The following is a 19943-nucleotide window of genomic DNA, read 5'->3' as shown; positions in this document are numbered from 1 at the left end:
GCACTTAGCAGTGAAGGTTGTGTAAAGCTAAATTTTAATTCACTATCATATTCTATAATCTGGAATGTAAGGAAAGCAGCTAACTGAAGAAACTCAATTCTGGGGAACCCTTGCAAATTTCCTAGAGTGAAATCTCAGAAATCACGTCTCCCATGTCAAGCCAACCTTACTCCTGACTAATTACAGAAAAAGACCTACCTTTTGAAGGGCAGTAGAATTGAATTTCAGCCCTGACTTTGGTAATCTAGCTTTATGACGTCGTTCATCTCTCACACAGCTAGATCACCAAAGACGAGGCAGAAACGGCTTAAATCCGTCGACATTGAAAATAAACGGACAGCGTACAAGTTTCCGCTTACCGAGGAGCCGGGTGCAAATAAATTTTAATATACTTTAACCAATTGTATCCCAGTGTTACACAATCCAAAAATTCTAACTGATTCAGTTAAAACACCAGGCATTTTATTTGCCAGCTATGCTCAACCTCTTTTCATAAGATAGAAAACATATTGAAGATAGTCAAGTGTGGGACAGTAGCATACAGAAAGTACAGAAAGTTTTGACAAGACACTCACCTCCTGCCAATAGTGCTACCAAAATCACTCCACAAGACCATATATCAGCTGGTTCTGCCTTGTAGGAACGAAGTAACACCTCTGGAGCCATGTAGGGTTTTGTGCCACACTTTCTATCCAACTCCCTTTCCTAATGATAGAAAAATTTAGGGTAAAATACTTTCAACAAGTTAAAACTAAATTTGCAATACGAAAGGAGAATATGGATAAAATTTGTAAATTAACAAGTGATGCAGTGCTTTAGATAAATCTATAAAACTCAAACATAAAACAGGACTCAAGATGACCCAGTAAAATGAAAACTAAAGTTGAAGTTATATTGAATATACAAAGGAAGCTTTTATAAAAAAAAAAAAAATGCTAGTTATTCCTGGTGTTTTTTTATGCCACAGACATTAACTTTTTCCTGCTATAAGTATGTACTCTACTTGTTACCTTACAGCTAAACCAGTGGTCTGGATCTTTTGCTTGTTTTGCTAAATATGATTATTATGAATGACATTTCAGTGTTATTACAATGAGTACTATCATGCATTTACAAGTACTATGGTACCACATCCCCACAAGGCATTCTTGAAAATAGTATACATCCCTGAGCGAGTGTTTCAGAAATGTCTTTGTTCTCCTTCAATATTGCAGCTTCTATGCTCCTAATAATTGGATAAATTACCACTTTGCTCTTATATATGGCATGTTCAAGAAAACTTAACACAACAACCATAAACTTAAGAATCGCCAAACACGACATCAACACTGACTCCTGCATCTGTTACAGAGCTATTGTCCTTCACATTCATTGCTCTCATCGAGTTAACCAAACGTTTCAGGCCGACGTTAACTGTATGAAAACATTTTTCATCCACCTATGAAATCATGACATGTAACAATGTCAAGTGGACACAAAAACATACTTGACAGTACACAATTCCATAATTATTTAAAACCAATAGAAAGAACAGAGGACTTAATTTTTAGCCAGTTTTGTACTTGTTGCACAAATTTAATTTTTGACCTCTGAAAGCAGACCTGCTACGTAAGTTACACTACAAGGCCAGAAAATTTTCAAAATAACTTCCTTATACAAACCTTCCCTTGATGTCTGAAGAGTGTTGCCATGCCAAAGTCAGTTATCTTCAAATGGTCATTTTCATCTAGTAGCAAGTTTTCTGGTTTCAAATCCCTATGAGTGACACCTCTGCTGTGCAGGTATTCCTGTAAACCATAGTGCAACTGGTTAAAACCTTAAAATTCTTTGGCACAAAGAATTAATGGTCATAAAAAAACAAATAAATCAAATATGCATCAACTGCCCCTTCACAAAAGCCTTTGGCCTAAATATTCTAGCCCTCCAACCAAAGTGCTCCCTTCAACTACAGTACTCAACAGCCTCTGGACACAAATTCTTAAGCACTTACATGATCGCTTTCCACTTACTTCAAGGACTTCAATATAAGCTGTCCATGTCGACAAAGACTTATAAACCACAATAACCATACCAAGATTTCTCACTCATCGGTTATAAACCATTGAAACGTCACCTAGAGCTTGCAACTTTTTACTGTCAATATCAGCTTCTACAAAAGTTTGACATAGCACAAGTCGACCACCAAGACTTTCCATTAAAAGTGCATATGTATTATATTGTACTGTCTTGTACTATGACCTACCAAACTTGCATGCCCTAATAAATTTCCTGTAATTAACAACAACTTGATATTTCATGCAATTGTACTGTCACAATGGCATACCAAACTTGCATGTCCTAATAAATTTCCTATAATTACTACTTTAATATAAAAAAGGCTGTAATTTTAATCCAGCTTCAATTCACACTCGCACAAAGTGTTATTTAGTAACTAATAGCTAAGAGGATGTAAAACTCTTAAGCAGCAAATGTGTCAACATTATCAGAATGGAAATGTAATGATCATATTTCATAATTTGATTGTAAAATATGCAATGTAATGGGTACATTATTTTTTTTTTACGAACTGTACCATCTGAATTTTGCAATGGGATATGCGTAGGCAAGATTAATTGGGGACCAACAGTTCTGACACTTACATTTCATATCTTGTGTCTTGTGCAAATCCCCTAAAATCAGAGCTTTAAAAAAGTTGCATTATACTGAAGCACATTGTTCAATGCCCTTCAATTACTTGTGTCCCAGCAATGACATACCTAGTTACTTTAACATTTATGTCTTGACTTGCGAGTATGGATGAATTGTCAGTTTAACATCAAAAACCAATTTTACTGTAAAATCTAAATATGTTACCATCTTGATGCTGCTGATATGGGGGTCATTGGAGTTCTGATACAGGAAATCTCAGTGGAACAATGTTAACCCTTCAACGTCGATTGGACGTATGGTGCGTCTATAAAATTTTTAAAATTCGCGGAAAAATACTTATACACAAGCGCGAATTTCTTTCTTATCGCACTAAAAAGTATCAGTGACATCTCGGAAATTATTTTGTCCAACAATTTTTGCACCATTTTAAATTAGCCGTTACATGAAGTATTATACGTATATGAAAATGTGCGCAATTTCATGTAGAATACAACAAAAAATACTCATGATTGTAGCTTTTATCAGTTTTGAAATATTTTCACATAAATAACGATGAGTGCCAAAATTTCAACCTTCGGTCAACTTTGACTACCGAAATGGTCGAAAAACGCAATTGTAAGTTAAAACTCTTATATTCTAGTAATATTCAATCATTTACCTTCATTTTGCAACAAATTGGAAGTCTCTAGCACAATATTTCGATTTATGGATAAGAACTTTTTCCTTATGTCCGCGCGGTAACTTCCGAAAAAATCATAACTTTTTTCCAGTCCGATTGTTGTAATGTTTGCACCCTTTTAAATTAGCAGTTACGTGAATTATATATGAAAATGTGCACAATTTCATGTAAAATACAACAATAAAATACTCATGATTGTAGCTTTTATCAGTTTTGAAATATTTTCATATAAATGACAATAAGTGCCAAATTCCAACCTTCGGTCAACCTTGACTACCGAAATGGCCGAAAAACGCAATTGTAAGCTAAAACTCTATATTCTAGTAATATTCAATCAGTTACCTTCATTTTGCAACAAATTCGAAGCCTCTAGAACAATATTTAATTTATGGAGAATAAAAAAAAAAAAAAAAAAAAAAAAAAAAAAAAAAAAAAAAAAAACTGTCCTTCCTCTCCCACGCGCATTCTCCGCCGCAAAACTCCAAAATCCGTACGTCACATTCTCGTAATATTTGCTCCGTTTCATAGTTTCTTATGAAAATGTGCGCAATTTCATGTAAAATAAAAGAAAAAATTAATTGAAGATAGTAGCTTTTCTCATTTTCGAAATATTTGCATATAAAAAAATATGAAAAAACTTGACATTTGGTCAACTTTAAGTCGTCCGAAATGGTCGAAAACTGCAATTGTAAGCTAAAACTCTTACAGTATAGTAACATCCAATCATTTATCTTCATTTTGAAAAAAATGAAGTCTCTAGAACAATAATTTGATTTATGGTGAATTTTTGAAAAAAACTTATGTCCGCGCTTTACGAATTCATGCATGATTGATATTTTCTGTGTTGCTTTGATAGTTTTACAATGTGTTATATACCAAATTGAATGCAATTTAGTGTACAATACAACTAAAAAAAATTAATGTTAGCTTTAACCGTTTTGCTCACAGCGCAATTTGAATACAATTATATATGAATTTTTTTTTTTCGCGCTATCATATATCGCATTATTTATATATGATAATGATATTTTTTTCATTTCTGATGGTTGCATACTAAACTTCAGGCAATGACAAAAAAAAGGAGCCAAAAATAAACTCTTAATCTTGAAAACTAAGTGAGCTGTGATTTTTTGAAAAAATTACTTTTTCCGCTTCGGCGCTCACTCAGACCCCCTCTCAGCATACGGGAAACTATTTTTATTATACCCCTTCGGCGTTAAAGGGTTAATAAACCCATACTAAATTGGTTGAAATGGTTATTTGGTTTTACAGTTCTCAATGTTATCACACCTGCAAAATGTACTGCTAGAAAACAAACAACATACTGTACTCAACATTATTTGCAGCAAGCCTGCATGTCCCAGCTGCACTGCTGCCCCCAATTACTAGTTCTCCTTCACAAACAAACCCCTTAAGTCTACAGCTGCAACGGCCCCATCTGTAGACTGCGTGCAGTTAAGGAACCTTGGTATACCTGGTGCATGATTCTGTCCACATGCATCCTGGTAATACCAAAGACCTCATCTAACACCAAGCCATCTAACTGGTCCAACTTCACCTTAAAAAACAAATTGAATGCGGACATTCTAACTGGAATAAATTCTACAGACATTTAAAAACCCCACATTAAAAAACGATAGAAGTTTCTAAAAGCAACACTTACCACACCATTAATAAGCTCCCTGAAGTACTTTTGGGCTTCATGCTGAGGCATACCAACATCTGGCTCAATGCGATCGAAAAGTTCACCTCCTACAGCATATTCCAGGAACATATACTGCATTGCATTCTCACGCCTGCTACCTGTGAAAAGAAAAATGCAGACTTTATAAACAGTCAAAAAGCAACCAACAATAAATCTTACTTAGATACGGAAAAGCCATCAAGAACTTATTTCCAGGTTAATACCCCCCGCAACAATTTCACGAGTCATGAGTAGGGTGGGCGTATCTTTGAGCCCAGAGCACCTTCAGTGACACAAAAGTAACAGTACTTTCAACGGCAAGAGCTAAACACTTACCATAAAACTTAATGATGTTCGTATGCTTCAGCATTCTGTGGATGCAAATCTCCTTTCTAACAGCAGCATCTGCATCTGGATGTTTAATAAGATCTACCATCTTCATGGCCACTGCCTCCCCCGTATCCGTGTTTATAAGTAATTTAACTCTGGAAAATAAATATTCATCATCAATGCAATTAGAGTAAATAAAAGTATTTTGCTGATTGCAAGCATAGAACAGAATATGGAATTTAGGTCAAGCGCTGGGACCGAGAGGTCCTTCAGTGCTGAAAGCTTTAAAATGAGGAAAGCCTCAAAAATGCATCATGAAAAAAATGGAAGATATGAACAGAGATACAGAAAAAAGAATGAAAGGTATTGCAGCTAAGTGCCAAAGAGACTGCAAAGACCCTTAAGCAATGCCTAAAGTGCACAACAAGAGGTGCACCGAGAGCATTACGACCTTAATCCTTAAACGCCGAGCTGGTATTTCCGAAAGTGTCTCCCGTATGCCGGCAGCGTTCGGGAGTCAGTGCCGAAGCGGATAAGGTTTTTCAGAAAATCACAGCACGCTTTGTAATCAAGATTAAGAGTTCATTTTTGGCTCCTTTTTTTTGTTATTGCCTGAAGTTTAGTATGCAACCCAGAAATGGGTAACCCGAAAATCGTCGTAAGCCGGAACAACGTTCTTGAAAACATGTCCACAGGGAAAATTTCACTAATTTGCAATTTTTTTTAGGGCCATATCTCTAAAATTATCACTAATTTAAGTTTTTCATGTGCAACACTGTGTATTCACAAATTACTGTATATTTTCATTAAAATACGAGAGAGAGAGAGAGAGAGAGAGAGAGAGAGAGAGAGAGAGAGAGAGAGAGAGAGAGAGAGAGAGAGAGAGAGAGAGAGAGAGAGAGAGAGAGAGAACTCCTTACGGTTTCAATAGATTGAAATGAACGTCTGTAGGGCAACTTTTTTCCCCCTCCCATAAATACATATTTCTCCAGAGAAGAGAGAAAGAGAGGACTGTGCAATTATGTTTGTCTGTCAATTTCTTTTGCGAGAGCGAGAGATAAAAGGAAGAAATAGAAAAACACCAAATGTATGACAAGTATCTGTGGAGAGAGAGAGAGAGAGAGAGATTGTCCTTACAGTATTTAAAAGAGAAATGGAATGATTATTGTATTTAAAATACTCAAGATATGAATTTTGTACTTACAGTTAATAGTATTATTATTGGAAAATATTAATGATAAACTTATTATATACATGTCCATGAAAAATATCTCATCTCAGTAAGAGAGAGAGAGAGAGAGAGAGCGAGAGAGAGAGAGAGAGAGAGAGAGAGAGAGAGAGACGAGAGAAATTGAGAGAGAGGAGAAGAGAGAGAGAGAGAGAGAGATTACATAAAACCATTAAATTCGTTGACCATTGTATGGCATTAAGTTCCGAGTGTCACATTATTATTTGAAAATATAATAAACACGTTCTTCTACCATAAAAATTTTCTCATCTCAGTAAGAAAGAGGAATTATCCTTACAAGTGAAATGGAAATGTCCTTTTCATCTCTTTAAAATATGACCATTATGAATTTTGTAATTAAAGTTTTATAATTATTATTAAATAACTGAATTTATCAATAAACATTTTACATACTAGTACCATAAACATTCTTTCACCTCGGTGAGAGAGAGAGAGAGAGAGAGATAGAGAGTAGAGAGAGAGGGAGAGAGCCAGAGAAGGAGGAGAGAGGAGAGAGCGAGAGAGAGAGAAGATTAAGAGAGGAGAGAGAGAGAGAGAGAAGAGAGAGAGGAGAGAGCGGAGTTTAAGTTTCTCTCTCTGTTCTCTCAAAAAATACTTATAACGCTTCCTGCGAAAGAGGGAGGGAGTTACCACTATGACACATTAGAGAGAGAGAGAGAGAGGAGAGAGAGAGAGAGAGAGAGAGAGAGAGAGAGAGTTAACCTTAATTAAAAGTGACATGGATAGATTAGTACGTATTGTATTTCTTTAAAATAAATACTATTCACATATGAATTTTGTAATTACAGTTATTATTATTATTATTATTTTGAAAGTATTAAAAACAAATAGTACAAGTAAATAAAAAATCTCTAGTCTCAGTAAATGAGAGAGAGAGAGATAGAGAGAGACCACGTGATTGCAACACTGCAGCTCTTCCCCCTCCTGGCTGTCACAGAACTTGATATATCTGACAGTTTTAGTACCTGGATCTCGAGAAGAGGTTACTGAGAGAAGACTGGATTTCTTCATTCTTCCACAATTTTTTAAATATAAGCTAAATCTTACTAATTCACTATGTATTTTCTTTAATGAATTGATATTATTGCTGTATAAATTAATATTAATATTTGAAATAGTAAATCATTTATTTATCATACAAAAAACCATACATCTTGTAGGGGAGATGAGAGAGAGAGAGAGAGAGAGAGAGAGAGAGAGAGGAGAGAGAGAGAGAGAGAGAGAGAGAGAGAGAGAGAGAGAGAGAGAGAAATTATTTTTATTATATATTTCAACTTATTAAACTTAACTAATACAGTATTAAAAAATCAAAATTAATATTTGAAAATTAGTAAATCATTTTTGTATTATAAAAATGTATTTAGTCATGAAAATAAACATCAAAATACACTAGTGATTATTTTTCGTCAGAAAATACAGAGAGAGAGAGAGAGAGAGAGAGAGAGAGAGAGTGAGGAGAGAGAGAGAGAGAGAGAGAGAGAGAGAGAGAAACTGTGCTAAACTATAAAGGATTATCATAGTATGCGTTTTTTAAAAGCGTCGCAAACTCGAAGCGTTGGAAGCATCAGCGTCGTAACCTCGGAACAAGCGTCGTAACCCAGGGCGGATTTTTCAATGAATATTTAAGAAAAAGCGTTGTAATCTCGGGAACGCCGTAAGCCGGACCCGTCGTAAACCTGGGGACCAGCCTGTATATACATATGCACATACACACACAGTAATACCTTTGGTAATGCGTTCCAGGACCCGAGCTCATATGTCAATTCGCTCGTATCTGATCAATTTTTCCCATATAAAATAACTAAAAAATAATTAATCGGTTCCCACCCTCTGAAAAATAACCTAAAAGCAGTACATTAGTGGAAAAACATGTTTTTAATTGTTCTAATTCACAACCTACACCCACAAAATAACAGACACCTATGTACTGGTTATGATCTGCAATAATATGTGACATTATCCCTTAAACGCCGAAGCGGTAAAATAAAAATTGTCTCCCGTATGCCGGAGGTGTTTTGGAGTGAGCGCGGAAGCGGAAAAAATATTTTATTCAAAAAATCACAGCGCGCTTAGTTTTCAAGATTAAGAGTTCATTTTTGGCTTCTTTTTTTTTTGTCATTGGCTGAAGTTTAGTATGCAACCACCAGAAGTGAAACAAATATCATTATCCATATATAAATAATGCGATATATGATGCGCAAAAACAAATCTCATATATAATTGTATTCAAATCGCACTGTGCGCAAAACGGTTAATGGTAAACAAGTTACTTTTTTTGTTGTAATGTACACTAAACTGCGATCATTTGGTATATAAAAAACACATTGTAAAATGATCAAAGCAAACACAGAAAAAATATTATCACAAAAAATAATGCATGAATTCGTAACGTGTGGACGTAAACAAATATTTTTTTCAAAAATTCACCATAAATCTAAATATTGTCCTAGAGACTTCCAATTTCTTTCAAAATGAAGACAAATAATTGAATATTACTATACTGTAAGAGTATTAGCTTACAATTGCAGTTTTCAACCATATCTGACGAGTTAAAGTTCACCAAATGTCGAATTTTATATATTTTTTTATATGCAATTATTTCGGAAATTAGAAAAGCTACAACCTTCAAACATTTTTAGTTTTATTCTACATGAAATTGTGCACATTTTCATATATAAAACTATGAAATGCCTAATATGAAACGGAGCAAATATTCCAAGAATGGGACGTACTCATTTCGGAGATTTGTGGCAGAGAATCCGCGCGCGGAGGGAAGGAAAGTTTTTTTTTTTTTTTTTTTTTTTTTTTTTTTTTTTTTTAATTAACCTCTTCATTACCGAAAGTTTGTTTGGAGGTAGGTGGGTACCACCATTCAAGTCTACTACACCGCACCGGGTGCTAAAGGTGGTACGCATAGTACCACCAAAACTCCTCTTTTCAGATAGGGACTTCCAATCATTCTGTAATTTCGGTTTGAAGAGTTTGGAGCAAAATAAACAGATATGACACGATGCCAGACGTATGATGAACCCAAAAAAAATATTACTGCTTATAGTAGTGTGTAGGTGGAAACCGCATGAACTGCGTCTCAACAAAAAATCACAAAACCAGACAAGCGTAAACATGTAATAACTTCTACTCAAGTAAAAATCCAGTTGTATCATTATTTACTATATTTATTTATTTATTCACGTACTATTACATTTTACAAATAAAAATATGAACACCAGATAAATGAAGGTAGAAATAAAGCCTTATAGTAACTTTATATATAAAAAACCAAACCAGAGAAAAAGCGATTTCTTCTGAGGACAAGAAACTTGAAAAATTAGTTTAGATACCCCTGATGCCCCTAAAGTTGTTTTCTGTGATGAAACTAATCTTAGAAAACGTAGAAAATGACTGGACCAATTTTTTAAAGATATACTATAAAATTAGCGATTTCCATATTATTGGCGGGGCTTTCGCTTTAGTTTTTGCTCTTTTTTTTGTTATTACGTGCTTATTTACTGTTCTATTTTGATAATACTTTATGTGCATGTTCCAGGTGCGATATACCAACATTCTGTAAGACGAATTTCTATTCAAGACCGTAGTTTTCTCACGACCACAGTGTCCCTTGTACAGTTTCACATTTTTTTTCTATAAAATCATTTTATTTTTCCCTGTAGGATGATAAAACTAACAGAATATGCGTTTATTATAGTGCTAATAATACCTGATAATTTCATTAGCCTGTCTTGATTAGTGTATTTTTGGCAAATATTTTTACGATCGGCACCCCTCCAAACTGGAGTCACTTCCGAGAGATTCAGTTCGGCAGCGAACGCAATGTTTACATTCTGCTCACCCACCCGGTAAAGAAGGGGGTTAACCATAAGTCTAAATATTGTGCTAGAGACTTCGAATTTGTTTCAAGATGAAGATAAATGACTGAAATATTACTAGACTAAGAGTTTTAGCTTTACAATTGCGTTTTTCGCATTTCGGTAGAGTCAAAGTTGACCCGAACGTGGTTTTTGTTCTATTTATTGTGATTTATATGCAAATATTTCAAAAAAATGAAATATTTTTTGTTGTATTCTACATGAAATTGCGCACATTTTCATATATAAAACTTTATGTAACGGCTAATTTAAAATGGTGCAAACATTACCACAATAGAACGTATGATTTTTTCGGAAGTTACCGCGCGGACGTAAAGAAAATGTTATTTTTTTCATAAATTCACCATAAATAAAAATATTGTGCTAGAGACTTCCAATTTGTTGCAAAATGAAGGTAAATGATTGAATATTACTAGAATATAAGCGTTTTAGCTTACAATTGTGTTTTTTGACCATTTCGGTAGTCAAAATTGACCGAAGGTTGAAATTTGTCACTTATTTTTTTATATGAAAATATTCAAAATTGATAAAAGCTACAACCATGTTGTTTTTAGTTGTATTGTGCATGAAATTGCGCACATTTACATATATAAAACTTTATGTAACTGCTAATTTTAAAATGGTGCAACATTACCACAATCGCATGTATGATTTCTTTCGGAAGAGTTACCGCGCACACGTAAGGAAAAAGTTTTTCATAAATTCTCCATAAATTAAAATATTGTGCTAGAGACTTCCAATTAGTTGCAAAATTAAGGTAAATGATTGAATATTACTATTATAAGAGTTTTAGCTTACAATTGAGTTTTTCGACCATTTCGGTAGTCAAAGTTGACCGAAGGTTGAAATTTTGGCATTTATCGTTATTTATATGAAAATATCTCAAAACTGATAAAAGCTACAATCATGAGTATTTATTATTGTATTCTACATAGAAATGCACAAATTTTCATATACAATACTCCATGTAACGGCTAACTTAAAATGGTACAAAAATTATGTCAAAGTGACTAAATAATTTCCGAGATGTGTCGCAGATACTTTTTAGTGCGGCAAGAAAGAAATTTGCGCTTGCGCGCCTGCGTAACTATTGTAAACAAAACAACACCTTGATCCGTGAACTCCCAGCATCCCCCAAGGCGCGTGATTCAAGAGTTTTCGGCTGGTAGGCCTAAAGTATTTTTCCATGAATATTTAAAAAAACTTTTGTATGTCGACGTAAAATACGTCCAGTCGGCACCCGAGACAAAAAATGTCGACATAAAATACATCCAGTCGGCGTTTAAGGGTTATTATAGAGTTCTTACCTTCGAGACAGACGGTAGCGGCTAACAGCGGTATGTGCGGAGGAGGAGGGAGAGAGAAAGGGGAGGAGAGAGACTTGACGGCAACACGTTCGGTACGCTACACTTTTGTAACACTACGTAACATAACTTAAACTTTAAATTTAACTTAAATGAAATTAGCTTACAGTACACACAAAAATAAATGTTAATCTTACGTTACACTAAACTTAATTCTAATTTTGTATTCATTATCATTTTTTTACTTTTCTTCTTCCGGCTTGGCTCTTTTTGCCTCTCTTTCACCTTCACTTTTTGCCAGCCTTTTTAAAAGGAACCTATCAAGATGTTTGCTTTTGTCTCCCCTTCAAAATGTTACGAAAATGACGTCCTCGTAAGCAGCCTCTCGCATACTCAGCCACCTAGCGGCCGCATCGGGAACCATCTCATATCTCGGGGCAAAAATTTGCTCAAAATTTTCCTCATATCTCAAATTTCTCTTATGTTGGGACACTCGTATGTCGAGGTATTGCTGTATATATAATATATATATAAATATCATATATATATTGAAATATGACCAATTTTTTTTTATATAATTGTATACAAATCGCGCTGTGAGCAAAACGGTTAAAGCTAAAGTTTTTTTTTTTTCGTTGTATTGTACACTAAATTGCGATTAATTTGGTATATAAAATGTAAAACGTTCAAAGCAACAGAAAATATCACAATATGATGCATGAATTTGTAACGGGCAGACAAAATTTTTTTCCCAAAAAAATTCACCATAAATCAAGATATTGTGCTAGAGACTTCCCATTTGTTGCAAAATGAAGGCAATTCATTGAATATTACTAAACTAAGTGTTTTAGCCTAAAATTGCAGTTGTTGACCACTTCGTAGTTAAATGTTGACCGAAGGTCAAATTTTTTTCTATTTATCGTGATTTTATATGAAAATTCAAAAATGATAAAAGCTACACCCATGTTTTTTTTGTATTCTACATGAAATTGCACACATTTTCATTCATAACACTTTATGAAACGCCTAATAGAAAACTGTGCAAAATCACGACAAGGTAACTAAAGAAATTCAGACATTTTCAGCAGTGACCGCATGGAGGCAAGTTTTTTTTTTTTTTCTCTCTCTCTCTAAATTCATCATAAATCAAAATATTGTGCTAGAGACTTCCCCTTGGTTGTCAAATGAAGGCAAATGATTGAATGTTACTAAAATGTAAGCTTACAATTGTTGCTTTCGACCACTTCGGTCCAGTCAAAGTTGACCGTGGGTTTAAATTTTGGCACTTAAAATTATTTATATGAAAAGATTTCAAAACCGATAAAAGTTACAACCATGAGTTACTTTTGTTGTATTCTACATAAAATTGCGCACACTTTCATACATAACACTATGTAACGCCTAAGAAAAAAACTGTGTGAAAATTACGTCAAGGTGACTAAAGAAATTCTGAGATTTTCAGTGTTACTGCGTGCGGAGATGAGGAAGTTTTCAAAAATTCACCATAAATCGAAATATTGTGCGAGACTTCCCGTTTGTTGCAAATTGAAGGTAAATGATTGAACGTTACTAGAAAATAAGTTTTAGCTTACAATTGCGGTTTTCAACCATTTTGGTAGAGTCAAAGTTGACAAGGTTGAAATTTTGGCACATCGTGATTTATATGAAAATATTTCAAAACTGATAAAAGCTACAACCATGAGTTATTTTTGGTTGTATTTTACGTGAAATTGTACTTATTTTCATATATAAAACTTCATGTAATGGCTAATATAAAACGGTGCAAACATTATGACAAAGTGACAAAAGAATTTCAGAGATTTTCAGCAGTTACCTCGCGCGGACATATGGAAAAAGTTTTCAAAAATTCACCAGGAATAGAAATATTGTGCTAGACTTCCAATTTGTTGCAAAATGAAGGTAAATGATTGAATATTAGTAAAATGTAAGAGTTTTAGCTTACAATAGCGTTTTTCGACCATTTTGGTCAAGTCAAAAATTTGACAGGTTGAAATTTTGGCACTTATCGTGACTTATATGAAAATAATTCAAAACTGATAAAAGCTACAACCATGGGTTATTTTTTGTTGTATTCTACATGAAATTGCGCACATTTTCATAAATAAAACTATGTAACAGCGAATATAAAACTGCAAAAATTACGACAAAGTGGTGAAAGAATTTCGGAGATGTGTCGCTGATACAGTGAGATCCGTGAACTCCCAGCATCCCTCAAGGTGCGTGATTTAAAACAATTTTAGTCGACATATAATACGTTCAGTCGGCATTTAAGGGTCAAGAGAAGGTGGAAAGTCAGAAGGAAGAAAGATATGAACAGAGATACAGAAAAAGGAATGAAAGGTTGCAGCTAAGGGCCAAAGGGACACTGCAAAGACCCTTAAGCAATGCCTACAGCGTACCACAAGAGGTGCACAGAGCATATTACGGCCTTAATGGTAAATTTTTCCTGTTTTCAGTATGGCTAAAGGCACGTTTACACTAGGCTTCACCCCCCCCCCAGTGCATACGTAAGACTCATCACCAACCCATCCCAACTTGTTAGCCCCACCTACTGGACTGCTCATTACAATCCTAGTGGTGTGGCGCGACTTGATGAGCAGTCCAGTAGGCCGGGATAACAAGAAATAGGGAGGAGTTGGTGAAGAGTCTTACGTGTGCAACGTGGGGTGAATGTAAACTCGCCTTAACAGACCTCAGTAATACTCACTCTCCAAAGGCACCTTCTCCTAGCGTTTGGACCACATTCCACCCGACGACAAATTCCACAACAGGCCCTGCCATTGTGGTGGTGGTGGTAATTGTTCCAAGGATCACGAAACATTACCTGAAATTAAAGGTCAATATTATCTACTCTGCTGGAAAAACCTCAAACTCTTTAACTATGCTGTAATACAGTCACTACATAAAATCCTATCACCTAGAAATCATAATAAAACTTAACACATGTACATTGCTATGTCTATACCATGACAAATTTTTAACCAATTTGTATTTTTCATAAACAAACCCAAGGTCTTAACATTAGGATAAATACTTAGCAACAGCTGGAAACCAGTAGATTAAAATAATTGTGTACGCAAGGGACTATTGGCATCTGTGGAGCCACCCACACCATTAACTCGTGACCCCGTTAGCTATTTTCTTACCGCCTTTAAGAGAGGAAGTGCTTTGCTTCCGTCCTTTTAAAGCCGGTTTACTTTGGCCCCTATTGTTTTGAATCTGTTGCACTTGAGGGTCCCCACAGATAGAGCAATTTAGAAGAAAGTTGCTATTTTTAACAGTTGTAAGAGTTTGGGATAGCAAGACCTAACTTTTTTAACAGTTGTAAGAGTTTGGGATAGCAAGACCTAACTTTTTTAACAGTTGTAAGAGTTTGGGATAGCAAGACCTAACTTTGAAACCAAGACTGTGTAAGAAAAGGGAAAGAAACAGACCAGAGTTTATTAAAAAAAAAAAGGAAAGAAACAGACCAGTTAAAAAAAAAACACACACACACAAGGTACAGGTGCTGTAGTCCACTAGTTGATTACGTGGTTACCAAACTTAAAAAAGACAGGCAGGGACAAAGATATCTTAACGTTAAAAAATTTATATATACATAATATATATGTATATATATAAAATGTGTACATACAATCTCTCCTTGTAGGAAATGAGTAAACGGTCACAAAATTCCTGTCAATTACAATTTCTAATATACAACAAACCTAACAAAATGGTTTTCGTATTGCACGTTCACTAAATTCTCACTCCTTTTCTAAATTCTGTGCCCGTAATTATTTACCCCTGTAAATTCAAATGGCCAGTCAAACCCTCAAGTAATGCAAGAGTTATCTGTCGCTCAGACTGCAGATTTCTAATTAAAGAAATTCAAAAGCAGATGAGCATTCATCTAGCACAATTCATTGCCACTCTGCACCTTTATGCACAAAATGGAAGCAGTAGTGCTGTCTAGTCGTTAACTACCTATTCAATCACCGACCAATTGCTTTTCACTTTAATATTTTATTGTGAACCCCCAAACAAAGTATATGAAATCAACTGCTATTATATAGTGAAAAACTGTACTTTGAATCTACATTCAACTTGAAATTTGAACTAAAATATAAGTGATCTTTGTCTGCTACAAAACCTGCTGTATAATGCATCTGGCCAATGAAAACATGCACTTGTTAACTCTAAGTATACTAAAGATTAGTGCACTTTTAAGAAGTGTTAAATTTACCAACTGTCCTTGTCGTGAAGTAAAAGAAACTCAACAGATCCCACTATTTCAGAAAAACTGTGCACCTGATTAAAATTAACACTCAAAATTATAATTTAAAACGTTAGGGCAGTAAAACAATTCAACAAACTAGATCTGACCGAGCTGGAAAAGGAGACTGCCAACCTCAGCATCCTCCTCGACTATCTCCCTTCTAGCCAGCCCAAAAACTTGGCTAAGCTCCCGTTTGTTGTTCTCGAGGACACTTCAAGCACAGAGTCTAGCAAGATGGCTCTTCTACACCAACTAACCTCCTTTATAAAAAAAAAATCCATGACTGGCATGTTACCATCTCTCAACTGTAACTTGTCGAGAAAAGAGCACTTCTGGCAAACCAAAACAAACTACCTGATCATTAGTTGTTCCAACTAACAAAAAGGTTCAGAGAGAGAATTTGAAACAGGTTCCCTAATGCACAACTTACAGATTCTGTCCAAAATTAGAGAGGTTTACACACCTCCTCTTAACACTGTTGGACCTACTAAAAATTAACCAAAGATTCTTAGTCCAACAGTCAAAATTGTTGTGCGCAAGCTTGTAAGAATAGAGTATCATAACTATCCTGTAGGGTTGCCTATGATGGGCAAGTTTCAGCAAAATAATGCACAATGGCTTGAACATAAGAACACAGTATATGCCTTACCACTTTCACGTTTCTTGCCTACTCAGCAGTACTACAATACAAATTTTCTTACCTACTCAGCAGTACTGCAATACATATATATAAAAACAACACTTTGCATGCACTGATTATGGGAAAAATGTGTACATGTTCTTCAGATCAGGGTGGACCAGACACCACCTAGAGGTTTCACAAGTTTTGCAAGAAAATAGTTTGACTCCTGGTAGTGAGCACATGGTGTCAGCAAGCATACGGTCTCAAGAGAATGTACACACACCCAGCAAGAAAGTAGCAAAGATCACAAAACATGCTTTGGAAGAAGCAAGAGTTTATGTACCACAGGCAGTCTAGTCTAAGAAAATCACAGGACAACTCAGGGTACAGAGCACCTCCTCTCCACCCACACGGTCCAAGACTGCCCAAGCAACGTGCAAGAAGGTAGCTGTGACAGATAGGCCAGCTATGAACAGTGCTCTCATCTGAGAAGGCTAGGGATAATACATAGTACTACACATGCTCGGTAAAACTCGTGTTCACCCTACCTATAGTGGATTAACGCCAATATGTGAACTAGCACTGTCACCTCTCCTACAAACAGCACTCGCTCAAAACCCTATGGAATTAACTATGCAAGATCTTTGACTGCTATTCCTGCCAGAGGTGTGTTAAGATGAAGACAAAAGCCTTAACTACACCTGCCAGTCAGTCTCTTACTCAATTCTTGGAGGAACAGTAGCCATAAACGATGTCACGGAAGCCTCTCAAAGAAAGGACTACTACTGGAGGCTCACGTTAAGCTCGACAAAAGCAGCACCAAAGTAAGCAGCTGACATTTCAAGATAGATGGAAGCAAGGTACATGCACATTCAAAAGGTCTTTACCTGGGAAGAGCCCAGCATGCACACCTGACACTGCATACTAGAATAAAAGGTGGTGGCATCAAGTCAAACACTTTGTAAAACCAGCCATCATCAACCAAACCCTGTTTTTCACAGTATCCATCAACCAAATACGCTTTCTCTAAACATCAGCAGCCAAAACGCCCTCTCTAAACATCAACCAAACCCTGTTATTCTAATGTATTTATCCAGGTCATCAAAACTTAATAGGTTAGACCTTAAAATAATAAATCAGATTGAAAATTCCACACACTGGTCAACTTTCACTTTAGGGACAGGGTCTCGATACCAATTTCTCTATATATAATTTTGTACATACCCATTAACAAAAACACACCAGCATTCCCTAAAAACAAGGATTTTTCTGCAACGCAAATCTTGTCCTAAAGCATAATTAGTGGGAGGACAAGTATGAATCAGATGAAAGTGTAACTAAAGGAACACCGAATCAAAATTATGCAGACAAGAGGTAAATAACAATAAGCAACAAGCTGGTTTGCAAGAATAAAACTAGGCTCAATGAATTACCAAAGTGAAAGTCAGGTCAGTTTAGCCATGACTCAAACTGACAAACATTTGGCTTAATATATTTTCACTGGAAACCCAAATTCTGTTCCCAAGATGTGAAAATTTAAAACTTGCAATGCCTAACCTAAATTTCCATAACACATGATAAGCAGTCACTTTCCAACTTGATCTTACACCAACTACGTGAAGAACCACTGCACTCGAGCTGCCATTGTGATAAACAGTACAGAAAACGAAGTTGGAAACATATTGACTTGCCTGAGACAACACCGTAAATACGGGATTAATGGCTACATAGATGTGACCGCAGTGCTTTTCCTACGAGCCACACCCTAGCAATCTTGGAATATTAGACAGACTAGACAGGATATTAATTCAAACACTGTTCAAACCAAACCAGCCTATTCAAAATAGCCTGCCCTTCTAAATATATCCCAGTATATCTACAACAGTGTACTGTAACACTGTAAATCTCTATTATTGCACGGAAATTAAAAGGTAATTCATGTTAATGCACAGTTACTTCAATTTCCTGGGAATATGTCTGAGGCAGCTTAAATGTTATGCAATATCAATACATTCTCTATAACTATTACACAAGTACTCTAGTAATCACTATTCATATGAACAGACCAAAAATCCTTAAAAGAAAGTGCTTTCAATCCTTAGGACTCTTCTAAAATGAATATCACGCATAGCATTACCTAATCTTCGACAAGGGCCGAAAGTTGTCTACAAAGCCAGCGTAAATTTATATTTAAATACCAAAACCACAAAAGAAGTAATATCTATCAGTGGAAATTAAATATATGCCTAGTAAATTAGGTAGTTTTAAGACCTATGAACAACGAAAAAAACTCCAATACAACTTTAGCAGTAAAATTAAAAAGGTCACAGCAACTTTTGCGGTCCACATGGCACCCTTCATGACGGAGGTTGGTCCACACACCAAAAATTACCAAAAGTTATAAAGAAATGAGGATAGCAAATTAATATCGGCGACATTTAAATGAAGAGATGGAGTAGCCAATAATAAAACCTACGTAAAAGCAATCTAGGTCCAACTAACCTCGGCAATTACTTAAAACATAAATTAAGTAGGTAAGCCTTATAAATACTTTTAAAATTATTTTTGAAATGAATTTTATACTAAACATAAAAGGTCATCATGATCCGAAAAGCCGTAACAGTTTAGTTACCTTGAATCAAACCAGGGGAATTGGTCTGTAGGGTTTTCATTGATGGACGAACCTTTTAAAACATAAATGATATAAAAGATAAAATATATATATAAAAGGTAGGCCTATCTACCCTTAGCCATAAAGAATCTGCCAAAAAGGTTAAAACTTTTAGCTCAATTTTAATTCCTATGCACAGGCCTACTTCAAAGGTTTAGGTATATGTAATTCCAATAGGCCTTCATCTTGGGGTGCCATAGGCCTATGCCCCTCCAGCCATTCGGCATCAAGGGAACTTACTTAACCAATACTGGGCATGGATGGGCATGAGAGGGCAAAGGGGTTGATGAACAGTTTAAATGCATGAATATACAATTATATAACATATATGTACTTAGGCCTATGAATATATATACGTACCCTATGGATATCTCGACGGGGCATCTCTAGGCCTGTGGGTATAGGCGAGGGTGGGTGGGCATCTTATTTAGGGTGGGTATCTACGATTACAGATTAACTCGATAGCCGAAATGGCAAAAGGACGCCAGGGAAACCAACGGGGGCAGCCCAGAAGCCCTTTTGGGGGAGCGGGATGGGGGTATAGGGTGGGTAAGGGGCACTCGCTGCCGTACCACGTCCCTACCGTACC

The 19943-nt window shown here is 35.6% G+C and overlaps 1 protein-coding gene across 1 annotated transcript in view; it reads right to left on the bottom strand.

Annotated features, from left to right (window-relative positions):
* The window catches only part of LOC135205280 (serine/threonine-protein kinase grp-like), a 32659-nt gene that overhangs the window by 11994 nt on the left and 722 nt on the right, over positions 1 to 19943 (bottom strand). The window contains exons 2-6 of the mRNA XM_064235659.1: positions 14511 to 14627; positions 5349 to 5497; positions 4992 to 5131; positions 1662 to 1787; positions 576 to 705 (exon numbers count right to left, since the gene is read on the bottom strand). Of these exons, the coding sequence (XP_064091729.1) occupies positions 576 to 705; positions 1662 to 1787; positions 4992 to 5131; positions 5349 to 5497; positions 14511 to 14584 (619 nt within the window). The 5' untranslated portion in view covers positions 14585 to 14627. The remainder of the gene's footprint in view (positions 1 to 575; positions 706 to 1661; positions 1788 to 4991; positions 5132 to 5348; positions 5498 to 14510; positions 14628 to 19943) is intronic.

This window comes from Macrobrachium nipponense, chromosome 49 (genome assembly GCF_015104395.2).
Source record: "Macrobrachium nipponense isolate FS-2020 chromosome 49, ASM1510439v2, whole genome shotgun sequence".
Lineage (NCBI taxonomy): Eukaryota > Metazoa > Arthropoda > Malacostraca > Decapoda > Palaemonidae > Macrobrachium > Macrobrachium nipponense.
Note: the sequence above shows the minus strand (reverse complement) of the source record. Positions and strands in the feature narration are given on the sequence as shown.